Source organism: Gouania willdenowi, chromosome 5 (genome assembly GCF_900634775.1).
Source record: "Gouania willdenowi chromosome 5, fGouWil2.1, whole genome shotgun sequence".
Taxonomy (NCBI): domain Eukaryota; kingdom Metazoa; phylum Chordata; class Actinopteri; order Blenniiformes; family Gobiesocidae; genus Gouania; species Gouania willdenowi.
In genome coordinates, this window is record NC_041048.1 from 41,857,772 (window position 1) to 41,874,085 (window position 16,314).

General features: G+C 35.5%; 1 protein-coding gene across 1 annotated transcript; it reads left to right on the forward strand.

Moving 5' to 3' along the window:
* Positions 1–4,592: 4,592 nt before the first annotated feature.
* Positions 4,593–11,817, forward strand: apobec2a (apolipoprotein B mRNA editing enzyme, catalytic polypeptide-like 2a). Its single transcript, XM_028447369.1, has 3 exons — positions 4,593–4,978; positions 7,848–8,072; positions 11,112–11,817. Exons 1-3 carry the CDS (start codon positions 4,752–4,754, stop codon positions 11,416–11,418), a joined length of 759 nt encoding a protein of 252 aa, XP_028303170.1. The 5' UTR covers positions 4,593–4,751; the 3' UTR covers positions 11,419–11,817.
* The last annotated feature ends 4,497 nt before the right edge of the window (positions 11,818–16,314 follow it).

A 16,314-nucleotide genomic window follows, 5' to 3' on the forward strand; every position in this document is an offset into this window, starting at 1 on the left:
AGCCCCCAATTAAAACATCCCATTTATTATTTTAATGGAGTCTTAAGAAGGAGTTTTCCTTTAATCATAAAAAATAAAAAATTAATAAAATAAAATAATTAAAAAAAAAAAATTTTAATAAAAGAATTAAAAGGGTAAAAAAATAAAAAAATTTAAACAATTCAAACAATCGGACACCCATAAAAAAGATGATGAACAGAGGTAAGGATCTCCATGAGAAGAGGGGAAGAGAAAGGCAAGGTCCCAACGCAGCAGTTTAGAGTTAGAGTTAGAGTTAGTCAGAGTTAGAGTTAGAGTTAGAGTTAGTCAGAGTTAGAGTTAGTCAGAGTTAGAGTTAGTCAGAGTTAGAGTTAGAGTTAGTCAGAGTTAGAGTTAGTCAGAGTTAGAGTTAGTCAGAGTTAGAGTTAGAGTTAGTCAGAGTTAGAGTTAGAGTTAGAGTTAGAGTTAGTCAGAGTTAGAGTTAGTCAGAGTTAGAGTTAGTCAGAGTTAGAGTTAGTCAGAGTTAGAGTTAGAGTTAGTCAGAGTTAGAGTTAGAGTTAGAGTTAGTCAGAGTAGAGTTAGAGTTAGAGTTAGTCAGAGTTAGAGTTAGTCAGAGTTAGAGTTAGTCAGAGTTAGAGTTAGTCAGAGTTAGAGTCAGAGTTAGAGTTAGAGTTAGTCAGAGTTAGAGTTAGTCAGAGTTAGAGTTAGTCAGAGTTAGAGTCAGAGTTAGAGTCAGAGTTAGTCAGAGTTAGAGTTAGAGTTAGTCAGAGTTAGAGTTAGTCAGAGTTAGAGTTAGTTAGTCAGAGTTAGAGTTAGTCAGAGTTAGAGTTAGTCATAGTTAGAGTTAGTCATAGTTAGAGTTAGTCATAGTTAGAGTTAGTCAGAGTTAGAGTTAGTCATAGTTAGAGTTAGAGTTAGTCATAGTTAGAGTTAGTCATAGTTAGAGTTAGTCATAGTTAGAGTTAGAGTTAGTCATAGTTAGAGTTAGTCATAGTTAGAGTTAGTCATAGTTAGAGTTAGAGTTAGTCATAGTTAGAGTTAGTCATAGTTAGAGTTAGTCATAGTTAGAGTTAGTCATAGTTAGAGTTAGAGTTAGTCAGAGTTAGAGTTAGTCATAGTTAGAGTTAGTCATAGTTAGAGTTAGTCATAGTTAGAGTTAGAGTTAGTCATAGTTAGAGTTAGTCATAGTTAGAGTTAGTCATAGTTAGAGTTAGTCAGGGTTAACCAGGTTGTGTGTTTGAATGATTCCTATCATTATGAGGTCACAGTGTCTCCTATGTAATGACCCACTGGTTCCAGTTCATTCTGGTTTCAGTGAATCTGGTTATTGATTATAATAAAGGCTTTAATTCATTCACTGGTAAAATGTTGTAAAAAGATCTGAAGCTTTATTTCAGATGCAGATCTTTTATAATTCTTTACTGTTGGTTTGTTTGTTCCAAGTTAAAAGAATGTCTTTGATCCAACATTTATTATTATATTTCACCTATAAAGTCCTGATAAGACTTTTTATATTTTTATATTTCTCTTTGTCATCAGCTTCACGTCCACGTGTGTATGACATCAGTCCTTTACCAGTGTCGATATGTAGATAATATATAGATAACACTGTGTGTGTGTGTGTGTGTGTGTGTGTTAGCAGACGGTGGGTGTGACCCACTAACAGTAACACTGACCTTAGGACATAAAGTCATGAATGTGGGACTGAAAATCACATTTTAAACTAACTTAATGTTATTTTTAATGTCCTATACGTTAAAGAGCATCTATAATAAACTTTATATTCCCACTAATCTTTTAATAACACTAAGTGTGTTTCATCAATAGGCTGACCAAAAGTCCTAAAAGCTAATAAATGCCACCTTTATTGTATTTTACTGGTTACAGTGTTGGTGTATTAGCTCAGATTGAATATGAAACGTTAAAAAAAACAAAATAATTGAGTTGTAGATATACAGTATTAGTCCCTTAAAACACACAAAATAAAAGAAAATCACTATATTTACAGAATCTCATAATTTTCCCACGCTTTTATCACATTATTGCAGTCATTTTGGAACTGAAATTGTGAGAAGAACTCACATTGTTAAATAAAATCCTCAATTTATCACTAAAGTGCTCTAACTTACACAAAACAATTCCACAAAATCATAGATATATAAAGTGTAGCTTCAGCAGGGACTGATTTCTGTCTTTTATTGCTCACATTTGTTTGCTGCCTTATTATTAAATACATTTCATTTACATGTGGAAGTGCAAAGGGCATAATAATGACAAATCTGTGGCCGTTTTGAGATCAAACTGGTCCATATTTGGCCCTGAGTGAACATGAGTTTAATACAAAAACCTAAAACAAAGAAAGCATCTTAGGCTGGATAAGCATTATTATTAATATGTAATCTATGTATGAGGTCAATGAGTTAATGACTGAAACAAACATCAGAAACATCACAGACGTCATTATGAGTTCAAACTTATATATATGTATTTATTTTAATGATTTTTATCACAGGCTGCACCCACAAACAGACAGACAGACACGCTGATGTATGCAAAGCTTTCCTTATATCATATCTGCTCTGATAAACTCTCATGACCTCCCACTGCAGCCCCCCCCCCACCATAGATCTGTAAATAGATCTGCTTGGTGTGAGATCTGCAGCTGCTGGTGTGTGTCTGTACGTTATAATTAGAACTCAGATAATTAGAGCTCACACTGAAACTAACGTGAGTCATCAAAGAAAAATGATCAGATATTAGAGAAAGAAACCGTGACGAGAACATGAACGCACCACGAGTTAGAACGTCCTGTAGATCAGGGGTTCTAATGTGGAGACAGGACCATCTATAAGGGGGAATAAAGGAGAGATTTTTGGGGTCCATCCATAAAGTCAGTAAAATGATGGTCTATTGTTCTATGAATCTGTGATAACCACATTTATTTATTCATCTGAATAATATCCACTGTTATCCAGGAACGTTTATTATTATTATTATAGTCATCTTAAAGATGGAAATCATGGTTTTAATCACTAATAAAATGGTTCAAAGTGACCAATAATAGTGAAAAAGGTGATGAAATGGGATTTTAAAAACCACAGAAATTGGTTAAAAGTTGCAAATTAAAGAAAACGGACAGAAAAAGTGGTAAAAAGGGTTCAAAGTGTTAATATTGGAACAATTAGTTTAAACTGCCAAATAACGGGGATGAGAAATGGTGAATGTGGTTAAATTGGCAAAAAAAATAAGCATGAAATATGATGAAAAGAGGTTAAAAGTGACAATAATAAGTATAAAATATGGTGAATAGAAATTAAAAGTAAATCTTGCAATTTCTCACAAACAATGGCACACAAATTTTCTAAATTCTACAAAAATTGCTGACAAAATCAAAACATTTTTAGGTGAATTGAACTGATATTGAAAACTACATGGCACAATGATGTTAAAGTAGTTTTTTTCTTCCCCCCCACCTATAATCTGCAGCCTAACTGGTCCCTATTTGAACCCTGAACTAAAATTAATTTGAATCCTCATCAATAATTGGTCAACATATGTGACATTAGGTGAAAAAGTGGTGGAAAGGGTGCAAAAATGTGCAGGAAAGACATTGAAATGTGATGTAGAAGAGTCAGAAATGGGAGAAATGTAGCAAAAATACTTTAAATGTGGCAAGAAAAAGTGATAAAAATACAGTAGTTCAAATATGGTTAGTTTGGTGAAGTTGAAGAAAAAATTGTAAAAATAAGCAAAAATGGGCTCAAACTGTTCATAAAATATTCTTAGTTTCTTGAAGACGTCTGGTGACCCCCTTCCTGTGTCTGGCAAACACAAACATTGGGCTGAGACTTTATTGTGTAAATTGCTATTAATTAATTACAGAAAAATAATAATAATAACAGTTAATGAATTGCTTTTTCTTTTTTCACTCCAAACAGTTGGAACTTTTCTCATGTCACTAGTTCCCGGTAAACCATAACACTGATGCACAGCCCACAACACAAGAAACAGGAGAACCAGAGGAGACGTCGTTGCTGAGCTTTGTGGGCGTTAATTTTAGTTTGAATAAAAACTGTTATGTAGAAACTAAATTCATCATCTTCATCAGTTGTTCTGTTTATTTCATGATATCTACAGATATTCTAAATATTTTACACTGTTCAGTTTATATTTCTCTGGAATGTTCTGGACTAAGTGATGTTTTTATTTTAATACAAAAACACGCTTGTTTTAGAAAGTTTAATAAAAATCCAGAAAAGCATGAATAGATCTTAATTAAATGTAAGTTAGTGTTTTGTGAACAATGTAATCATAATATTCTTTATTCATATTACACATTATGTTAGCACTCAGTGATGGAAATAATAATAAACACTATTTAGTTGTTTTCATTGATTCAGTCATATATTAACATACATTTAAATAAAAAAAAACGTAGCTTCTCTTGTCTAATGTAGATTTATTATTTACAAAGTGTATTTTTTTAAATCCAGTCCCACCTCTAGTTTCATGTGTATTGGGGGGTGAAGGTGGGTGGGCTGACGACTCCATGCAGAAATGTACTTATAATACATTTCCTGAGGACTTGGTGTAGTTTTCCAGCGTTGCCTCCCATTGGTTGACCCTGGTTCTATTTTCAAACCTCGACCCTCTCAATCATCTGCTGTGCACACTTCTTCTTCCACACACACATTCTACCAGCCTCCAGCCTTCTGTAGCGTCTTCTATTTTTTATTAGTTTACAGTTGTTTATTACTTGTTCATTGGAAATAATGGCTGATAAAAGTCGTGCGCAAATGAGGAAAAAAGTAAGGAGTGAAAAAGACGCCAAAGAATCCACGGAAGTGAAGAACGAAGCAGGGAGTTCAAAGGAAAATGGAGATGTGCAAACTGCTGAGTCAGCATCCGCCGCTGATGCTAATGCTAATGGAGCTGCTGCAAAACCAAACTGTGAAGAATTGGAGCCAATGGAAGTTCCTCCATTTGAAACTATCACTGGGTATGTTCACATTTGAATAGACTAATCAATAGTTATCTTCTAAATCTACTTATTTATGTTTTACTACAAACCTCACTGTAAGTTGTGGTGGAATTGTGTATCAAAGCCAACACAATGTAGGCTGGACAGTTTTATTAAATGATGAGACACAACAAAGCGATCAGCAGACACTTCTGAGGAAGACTGGCAGTTGAGAGTCTAAACATCTCAGGAGATCAAAGTAAATTTCCTGAAAAAAAAGTTGTCTGAATACTGTAAATGAAACCTTAACATATCATTCAAAGCTATGTGACATTAGGTGGAAAAGTGATGGAAAGTGTTTATAAGTGCTCAAAATGTGTAGAAAAGTCTTTAAATGTGATGTAAAAGTGTCAGAAATGGGAGAAATGTAGCAAAAATACAAAAGGAGCAAAAATAAGGCAAGAAAAAGTGATGAAAATAGGTTAAAATCATGAAAACTTTGGTGTAGTTGCAGAAAAATGAGCAAAATGGGCTCAAATTGAACTTCATGATGCATTGCACACAGAATAAAAGACTGATGGTAAATTGATTCCAGACAAACTGACCTAAAGTGAACCTAACACTTATCAGGAGAGCTGGAATTCATCCAAACTGACTCAGGCGTGCTAAATGCTAAATGCTAAATGCTAAATGCTAAATGCTAAATGCTAAATGCTAAATGCTAAAGGCTAAAGCCTAAATGCTAAATGCTAAAGGCTAAAGGCTAAAGGCTAAAATGTTAAATGCTAAAGGCTAAATGCTAAAGCCTGGACAGGAATCTGACAGAAATAGACGAGCAGTTTAAACCAGACGTGAAACCAAAAACAGATGCTAGTGGCTTTAAAGTCACATGATAATTTATCATTATTATCATCAACGTAAATACATTTTTTAGATTCCCTGCAGTTATTGTTTGGCCACAGACAGACTGAATGTTTGAAGTACAGTATCTACTCTGAATATTGACTCTAAGTCACTCACTCCAGAAACAATAACAACCTGTCACTGATCAGATCTGATAATCAATCACAGCATTGATGAACCCTAACAAACTACATTTAACATTGATAAACACGTGATAACCATAAACCAGGGATGGACTGAAACTCAGCCCTGGTATTTTATATCCACAACATTTTATTTATTATTCCTACAGAAAACTTTTTTACCCCTTTTTACCTTTTTTCTTTGTCCCATTTTTGCCTTTTCCAAAACATTTTTTAGTCTTTAGCTCCGTTTTCCAAAGAATTCAGTTTTTTTTCTTTTTTCTTTTGTTAATTTTTGACACTTTTATCCAATTTTTTTCCTTTCTTAAAATTTGTGGCCACTTTTCATCTCAAATAGCTACCTTTAGCCCAATAAATAACTCTTGTTTCCTTTTTTCCTACATTTTGCTTCTTTTTGGTCCACATTTTTACCTTTTCACTATTGTTTGCCACATTTTGCCCATTAAAGCTCCCCTTTACAGTTACATACCACCTGGTTTCCTCTTTATTTGTTACTATTGACTGATTTTGGTCCATTTCAGTCACTTTTCACTCATTTCTTGCCACTTTTAGACCATTTTTGGACACCTGTTACCATGTCTGTTTCCCGTTGCTGGTCAAAAAAAAACAAAAACACGCAGCGGACCGACCGGCCCACTCTGGGTCAACGGCCCACAGGGACGATGCCCCGTGTACCAGAGCAGTCCACCCCTGACCTCAGCTTAGACTGAGCAGGGCTGTGTTTTATCCTATCATTGTGTTCACCTGTAAACATGAGCTTTAGGATTATTCCTTTAGCATTAGTAACCTCCAAACACGTGACGTTTCCTGACCCGGGAACGCATTTTAATGTCATCATTCTTCCTGGAAGCAATGTATAATTACAGTGTAAACATAAAATCTAACAACCCCCGATAATATATTCATAGCTTTGTGTACTGGTCCACACCAGGGAACACCAGACTGTTTATAGGAATCACAGAAATAAAAACTGAGCTCAACCCAATGTTTTCATCTTAAAAAAAACTCCAAAGTATTTGATAAATGCTGTTAGCAGCTAATTAGCCTATGGCTTGCCATTTATATATATATGTGTCTCGCGACCCCCCTGGTAGGGGGTCACCAGATGCCTTCAAGAAACTAAGAATATTGATTTGAGCCAAGTTTTGCTTTTTTTTTTTAATCATTTTTCTACAAATCCACCAAACTCACCATATTTTAACATATTTTCATCACTTTTTCTTGCCATTTTTTTGCTCCATTTAATGTATTTTTGCTACATTTCTCCCATTTCTGACACTTCTACATCACATTATAATGACTTTTCTACACATTTTTCCACATTCCAGACATGTTCATCACTTATAAACCATTTCTACCACTTTTACACCTAATGTCACATATGTTGACCATTATTGTCACTTTTAACCTCTTTTCACCAGATTTCATGATTATTTTTACCATTTTAACCACATTTACCATTTGACATGCCCATTATTTGTCAGTTTAAACTAATTGTTCTCATATTGATACTTTGAACTTTTTTTACCACTTTTTTTGTCCGTTTTTACCCACTCTAAATTGCAGTGTTTTTTTAAAATCCCATTTCACCACTTTTTCTAACATTTTTGGTCACTTTGAATCATTTTATTTATGATTAAACCATGATTTCCATCTTTAAGATGACTATAATAATAATAAACGTTCCTGATAACAGTGGATATTATTCAGATGAATAAATAAATGTGGTTATCACAGATTCATAGAACAATAGACCATCATTTTACTGACTTTATGGATGGACCCCAAAAATCTCTCCCCTTTATTCCCCCCATCCTCCAAACCAACAACATAGTTTTCTTATTTAATGTGTGTTCCCACAGGGACCGCATGGATCCTTTTGCCTTTCGGTTTCAGTTTAAGAACGTGGAATACTCCTCGGGACGGAACAAAACCTTCCTGTGCTACCTGGTGGACAGAGGGAACATGGCGGACGGACTGATGAGAGGATATCTGGAGGATGAACACGCTGGGACTCACGCTGAGGAGGTGTTCTTCACACGGTGTCTGGGTCAGAATGACCCCGCCCTTAAATACACAGTGACCTGGTAAATAACACAATATACACTCTCAGATCATACAGCACTTTAGCAACGCAGCTAGCATAGCATATGGACACGTCTGGAACATCCTAGGCTTACGCAGAGTTTGGAGTATCATTACCCCCCTAGTAGTCAAAAGTTTTTGTTACAGTTTTCCCAAATAATTAGTAAAAATACAATTCTCAATATAATGTTCATAATATACAAATATTTTAAGTGCCATAAAACAGTATTTATTACTCTTATTTTCATGTCACAGATGTCAGTTCTACCCCAGGTGTGTAGTATAAGTTGTCAGTGAAATGGTCCCAAACTTTTGAGACTTTAGGTTGGTTCTTCTTCTGTTAGTGCAGATCATTTCAGATCCTTTACATGTGCATAGACTACGTCACTTCCTTCACTTGCAATCTTCACGACAGAGCTCCTGGAATGTGATATTTGAATGTGAACCTGTTTGTTAAATATATACAGTATAAGAGTACACATGTAAATATGTAACTGTTTTTGTGGTATTTTTATTCTTGATTAAAAAAAAAGAAGAAAACAAAAAGAAAAAACAACCGCAAAACAATTTATACAAAAACGGATCAAAAAACAATACGCAACATTGACGTTTAAAAACCAAACAACCAATCAAAATTCACTCAAAACATACATTTTTAAATATCAGGGTTTCAATATTTTAAATATCACATGAACTGCAGTAAAATAGGATGTAGATGTGTTCTGCGTATGTGTTGAAGGACCCGTGAAACGATTGGGTAGTGACAGGGACACTGTGTCCAACAGTTCATGTAAGGAACTTAAACGATGCGTCAACGCAAAATGTTGTAGTCAACATGATCAATTATGTTACTGATCATCATTTTTGCATTATTGTATATGTTACACACATTGTGGTTACCACGAATCTCAAGACGTTCTTGAGATTCGGCAACAATCTCAAACTCCGACTTTGATCTTTGGTTAAATATTCAGAGAATGTAAAATGAAATGTTTCACAAACTGAAGGATTAATTTTAAATGGTATAAAAAAACAAACGACTCAAAGTGAATGGTAGATCACTGTGAGGAGTTCCCAGTGCGTAGCGTTCAATAATCATCTCACGGTGATGATGACGGTGGGACAGGAGGTCACACACAGTCACATGTTGCTCCTTGGAATCCAAAGCTAATGTAAGCTAGGCTGTGAAGTGAAACCTGAGCGTGAACAGCTGATCCTGCACGTGGAGCTGAAACCTTTCTAAAAGCTGAGTCAGCATTTATGCAAAGTTAGAGAGAAACTGTGTTTAATATTTTATCTTTGAACAAGAGGAGAAATTAATACTCAAACTGAGCTGTTTAATACGACTGATTAATCAAATACACTGAATACTCAAAATACATGCAATATTAATAGGGTTAAGTCAGTTTTGCCTGAAATTAACTTAAATAAAATGTCATATTACAAGATGAAAGTCAGAATTTTAGGTTAATAATTTTAATGGATAAAACCCAACAGTGTATCTGTCTAAATATGCTGAGTCAGATCCATGGAGCAGGAAATACTTCATGTTTTGGCTCCATCTGCACCACATTATCATCATATCACAACTTTGGAAAGAATATGAAATAAAATGTGTCTAAACAGAGGAGGAACCACATGAACTGTCAGTGTTTATTTCTAATAAAATGTTTACCTTAAAGTAATCAGTATGATGTCACTGATCCAAAACTTACAAAAATATTACAGTTTACAAATGCTCGAACATATGAATCCATATTTGATCAGTTACATAGATAGATAGATAGATAGATAGATAGATAGATAGATAGATAGATAGATAGATAGATAGATAGATAGATACTGTAGATAGATAGATAGATAGATAGATAGATAGATAGATAGATAGATAGATAGATAGATAGATAGATAGATAGATACTGTAGATAGATAGATAGATAGATAGATAGATAGATAGATAGATAGATACTGTAGATAGATAGATAGATAGATAGATAGATAGATAGATAGATAGATAGATAGATACTGTAGATAGATAGATAGATAGATAGATAGATAGATAGATAGATAGATAGATAGATACCTTCAGTATAACCCCACTGATCCAAAACAAGAATAATCCTAATTGGGTTACTGTACTCTAAACCTTCTTAAATATGTTTAATATTTTTGTTATTTCCTGTATTTCCAGGTTATTAGTTTAATGTAGTTTTTGAGTTTTGATTTCTTTATGAATTTTGTTACTAGTTACAATACTATAGTATTGCTAGGCTAATTCTATTGTTTTTGCTAATGCTAGGTTAATGCTAACACTAGGCTAGTGATAGGCTAATGCTAGGCTAATTATATTGGTAATGCTAGGCTAATAGTATTGCTAGGCTAATGCTATTGTTATTGTTAATTGCTAGGCTAATGCTATTTCTAGGTTATTGTTAATGCTAGGTTAATGTAAATGTTGGGCTTAAGTTAATGCTAGGTTAATGCAATTGTTAGACTATTGCTAATGCGAGGCAAATGTTATTGCTAGGCTATTGCTAACAATAATCTGTTTCTAATGCTAGGCTATTGCTAATGCTAAGCTAATGGTAACACTGGATAAATGTTAATGCTAGGCTAATGCTAAGTTAATGCTATTGCAAGGTTATTGCTAATGCTAAGCTAATGTTAACACTAGGCTAATGCTAAGCTAGTACTAGGCTAGTGGTATTGGGAGGCTATTGCTAATACTAGGCTAATTATTTTGCTAATGCTAGGCTAATGCTAACATTAATGCTAATGCTAACATCAGTGCTAATGCTAACATTAGTGCTAATGCTAACATTAGTGCTAATTCTAGGCTAATGCTAGCTAATGCTAAGCTAATTCAGTGTGACATGGGCCAACACCTGTATCCTCACTTGGATTTTCTTCAGGAAATGGAAATATTCTAGTTATGATCACATTTTAACATGTGTTGTTGTTTTTTTGACACTGTTTTGTTGTACTTCATGTTTTCTAGTCTAAATTATTGCCGTAATAATTCCTTTATATTTATTGCACAGGTACATGTCCTCCAGTCCCTGCGCTGACTGTGCAGTTAAAATATCAGAGGTGCTGAAGGCCGCGAGTAACGTAAAGCTAAGCGTCTACGCAGCGAGGCTCTTTGAGTGGGAGGAAGAGGAGATCCAGTCTGGAATGAGATGCCTTCAGGCTGCTGGGTGTAAGCTGAGGATGATGAAGCCTCTGGACTTCTCCTACACCTGGGACACGTTTGTAGACAACGACGACCAACCTCTCAACTTATGGGATGACTGTAAGGAGAACTATGAGTTCTACCAGGAGAAGCTGGCTGACATTCTCCAGCAATAGGTTGGATTTTTATTATAGTTTGTCTCACAGTTAAAAAGCTTCTCATGAGCTTTTTACTGCTGACGTTTCAAAATGTGCCTCGTGTTTGACTCATTTATTAATTTATTAGGACAGCGTACAATCACATTAAGTTATAAAAACAGAGATGTTTTTACCAGACTAACTTAAAAGCTCATTTCTATCTGTAATTTGAATCATTTGTCATTGATTGAACATTATTTTTTCTTTGTAATACGTTTTAGAACACTGCTGTGCATTAAAGTAGCATCTTTACTAGAGATGGGAATGGATAAGAATTTAGCGATTCCGATTCCATTATCACTACTGCTAATCGATTCGATTCCTTACAATTCTCTTATCGATTCTCATTGGGTGAGGGAATTAAATAATACAAATGGATTTGTGTGCTTTACTTCTTTATTATATTATCTTTGTCTCTTTAAGGGATATCAGCTTTATTTTAATCCACCAGGTATAGATTGTTTTCAATGGATAATAATATATACAAAAGCACTATATAAAATTGATGAATTATTATTATTATTATACATATGACACATTTTGGCTACAAACATTAGATAATATTTACAGTGCTCCTTTTGAACTTGATCCAAAACTATTTCAGACATAAAACAAATCATTATTCTGTAAAAAAGAACATATTAACCAAAAGTACAGCTGCACTTATTGTTATGTATTTAAATGCTAAAGCTTTAGTTTAGCCTTTGTTTACATTTCTATAAATGGACCTTCAGAGACGCCGTCCCTGTTGTCACATGTGACATCATCAGTCGTGTGTGTGAACGTGTAAAAGATCAAACTAAAGACAACAATCAGTACCAGTCCATCTCCAGTGTCTGATTACTTGTTATGAGGACATAAACTGGTGACCAGATGTGTGTTCTTGCTTCACTTGGTGCTAGCATAAACACAATATACAGGACCTGGAGGAGTTTATCGTTACGTATTTGCAACGTAAGAATAACCGATAAGCTGAATTGAAATACAAGCAAACAAACGATTCCTAGGAATTGGATTACTGGGAAACGGTTCTCAGAAAGAACTGGTTTTTGATTCCCATCTCTAATCTTTACAGAGCTAATCGCTAATGGCTAATTGCCCTAAATTGAATTTAGAACGGTAAATTAAATCAATATTTAAATGTAGAGATGGGCGACATTATCGGATGATAACATGTAATAATGGTAGCAATTTATCTTCCGATATTGAAAAAAAAGCACCACTAACATCTCGCCTATTATTATTATTATTATTATTATTATTATTATTATTATTATTATTTTGTACTGTTGTTTGAGACTTACACGTATTAATAAAAAAAATAAAAAATATGGCACATAATTTGCACAGAAAATGGTTTATGTAGAAAACATTTAGTTCATATTAAAAGTATAATTTAAGAAAAAATAGTTTAATTTGTAATTTCCACAAAGAGATAGATGTAGACAGGCCCTAATATTAGGTTAATCAGTTAATATCAAATAAAAACTGCTGGTCAGTTTTAGGGCCAGAGCTTAATTTGGGCCAAGTCCTTCTTCAGCAGGATCTGGTACCTCCCAGATTTTGACCAGCACTTATTTGATTGTTCTAGCATCTCATTTGCTTTTAGGTGTTTTGATTAAATGTTGAAGTATTATATTTGGATAGCTGTGTCTTTTATTACGTTGAAATCACTGGAAATTGTCTAAAGTGTGATTTTCCGCAAAAATTGTCTCATGTCACCTTGGAATACGGTAGAAAATGGTTAAAGAAGGTTTGATTTGAAGAGTTTTTTTAAGCCAATAAGTGAAGCTAGCTACCTTAGCTAGTAGCAGCAGTTAGCATAGCTAGTAGCAGCAGTTAGCATAGCTAGTAGCAGCATTTAGCGTAGCTAGTAACAGCAATTAGCATAGCTAGTAGCAGCAGTTAGCGTAGCAAGTAGCAGCAGCAGCAGTTAGCATAGCTAGTAGTAGCAGTTAGCTTAGCGAGTAGCAGCAGTTAGCATAGCTAGTAGTAGCAGTTAGCATAGCTAGTAGCAGCATTTAGCGTAGCTAGTAACAGCAATTAGCATAGCTAGTAGCAGCAGTTAGCGTAGCAGGTAGCAGCAGCAGCAGTTAGCATAGCTAGTAGTAGCAGTTAGCGTAGCGAGTAGCAGCAGTTAGCATAGCTAGTAGTAGCAGTTAGTGTAGCGAGTAGCAGCAGTTAGCATAGCTAGTAGTAGCAGTTAGCATAGCTAGTAGCAGCATTTAGCGTAGCTAGTAACAGCAATTAGCATAGCTAGTAGCAGCAGTTAGCGTAGCAAGTAGCAGCAGCAGCAGTTAGCATAGCTAGTAGTAGCAGTTAGCGTAGCGAGTAGCAGCAGTTAGCATAGCTAGTAGTAGCAGTTAGTGTAGCGAGTAGCGGCAGTTAGCATAGCTAGTAGCAGCAGTTAGCGTAGCTAGTAGCAGCACCTGTAGCGATGATGCTAATACAGGAGAACCTGCCTCCAACAGATAGGACACAGGAGGAGAACTATCCAGGAGACATGAGGAGAAGACATGGGCGACCGTGGCTCAGGTGGTAGTGGGTTGTCTTCTGATCGAGAGGTTGGGGGTTCGATCCCAGTACCAGACTATGTGTCGAAGTGTCCTTGGGCAAGACACTGAACCCTAAGTTGCTCCCAGTGGTCGACTAGTGCCTTGCATGGCAGTCCTGTCCCACTGGTGTGTGAATGTGAGAGTGATTGGGTGAATGAGCTGATATGTAAAGCGCTTTGAGACTGTTTCAGTGGTGATAAAGCTCTGTATAAATCATGTCCATTTAACATTTACCATTTAAAGTTCTGATATAGACATTAAGACGGTGGTGGGGGGGGGGTTCGATACATGGATGATATTAGTTAATTGAACGATATGATTCAGTAACGTTTTCATCGATTCTTGTTGTTTGTTGTAAAGAAATCTTTTATAAATTAATGGACATAAACAAACAAGTAAACAACATTTAATGTCAAATATATTCACATTTTATTTGAATAAAGTCCAACTGACACTTCGGTTTAAAACATGACTGATGTAATCAACAGGTAAAGATGAGCTTTGTGTAAACAATGAAATGTAGATTAACTCGTCCCAGTTTCGTCAGTTTAGACTTTAGACTAACTGGCAGTTAGATTCCTCTAACCAGGAAATAAAAACAACCTGCTAGGGCCCCCGAGGGTGGCATCATGGTATCATTTCACCATGGCCTCCTGCCCAACCAGGTGTGATTATCAGCACGCTGTCACAGTTATAGATTAATAGTGTGTTGGATGCAGAAATATGTGGAGGTGGTTTCAGTGCATAATCTGATCCAAACTGCCACGTTATCAACATTCCTATCAATTCTTCATTTATACGCCACCACATGGCACTGATCACCAATGTGAGCATTCATACAGAAAAGAGAGGTTTTGTATGTTTTTGTTATGTTTTTGGAGTCATTTAGGGTTCTATTCTACCGTCTGGACTAAAGCCTCTTTTTTGCACTTCTCTCCTACGGGTATTCTCCGTCCTTGCTGTTGTTTTTGGAGTCATTATATATCATTTATTTCAGACACATGATTGGTCCATAGATAAAATAAGAAGTATGAATGAAGTACAATACAATAAAATTCATGTAAGACTAAAATGCCAGTGTTTCCAGAGGCCAGACATATATCTATAACAGCTTCTCTTAGGACTGGTTAAGGCCAGTATGATCTCATTTTGAGATTTGTCCAAACAAGACATGAATTTAAACATCAAATGCCTTAAAGCTAGGGTAAGTAATTTTCTCCAGATAGACTTTTTAAGTTTTTGATTGAAATTGTCTTTATGTCCTGACAGAAATGAAGATCTTACGTTCTCTGAAAAAGGAACAAAGAAAATACATCATCTGTAGCAGCTGTAAATCTGTAATAACTTCGACCAATTGAAAAAACAAACCGTTTTTTTTAACCAATCACGTCACCATGTCTCCCTGCTCGTTCTTGACCCCTCACATGCACGAGCTCACACTGAAAGCACGTCACCGCTGACAGAGTTAAAACAGAGTTTTAACATATATAATGATGAAGTTTATTGTTTACTTACTGCTGAATGAGACATGAGACAACGACGTTTCTACACAATACAAGTGATGAGCGGAGCTCCTCTTCTGGTGCAGCGGTGCTCATGCATGTGAGTGAGGCGGAGCACATGGGGGGGGGTTAAAGGTGGAGCTGTCAGGGAGGCTACATTCAAAATCATGCTGGTTTTTGAAAATCACCTACCCTGCCTTTAACAAGATTCCACAGGTGGGAACACCAGAGATCATAAAAAGCTGCCGAGCACTGTAAAAAAACAATAAACACTAGGTGAGCACATGCTAAACTTTAGCAGCAACAACTGTCTGTACAGATCTGTCATCACTCAGTCATCAGTTATGACATGGCCCAGATATTTTATTTCTTTACAATTCTTTAGAGGCTTGTCACTCAAGTGGAAAAAGGAAAGATTAGTGTCCTGTCCTCCTTGGTTCTGACAATCATGACGTTGCTCTTGCTGGAGTCAAAGTCTTTTTCATACTGTAAGCACACCTTTAGTAACTGCTGCAGCCCCGCACTGTACGGGCTTAGCACTACCAGGTCATCAACGTACATCAGATGGTTGATGACAGAGTTTCCCACAAAACAAATATTCAACAACTTAGACAAATCATCCATATAGACATTAAAAAGATAAGGAGACGCCCTGTCGCACTCCATTTTGGACATTGAAGGGTTTGAGAAGACATTGTCCCATTTCACTTGCATTGTTTGATTTGTATACTAGAAAATTAATTTACGAATAATGTGTTTTGGAACACCTCTACAGAGCAATTTCATAAATAGTTTTTTGTGATGAATTCTATCAAACG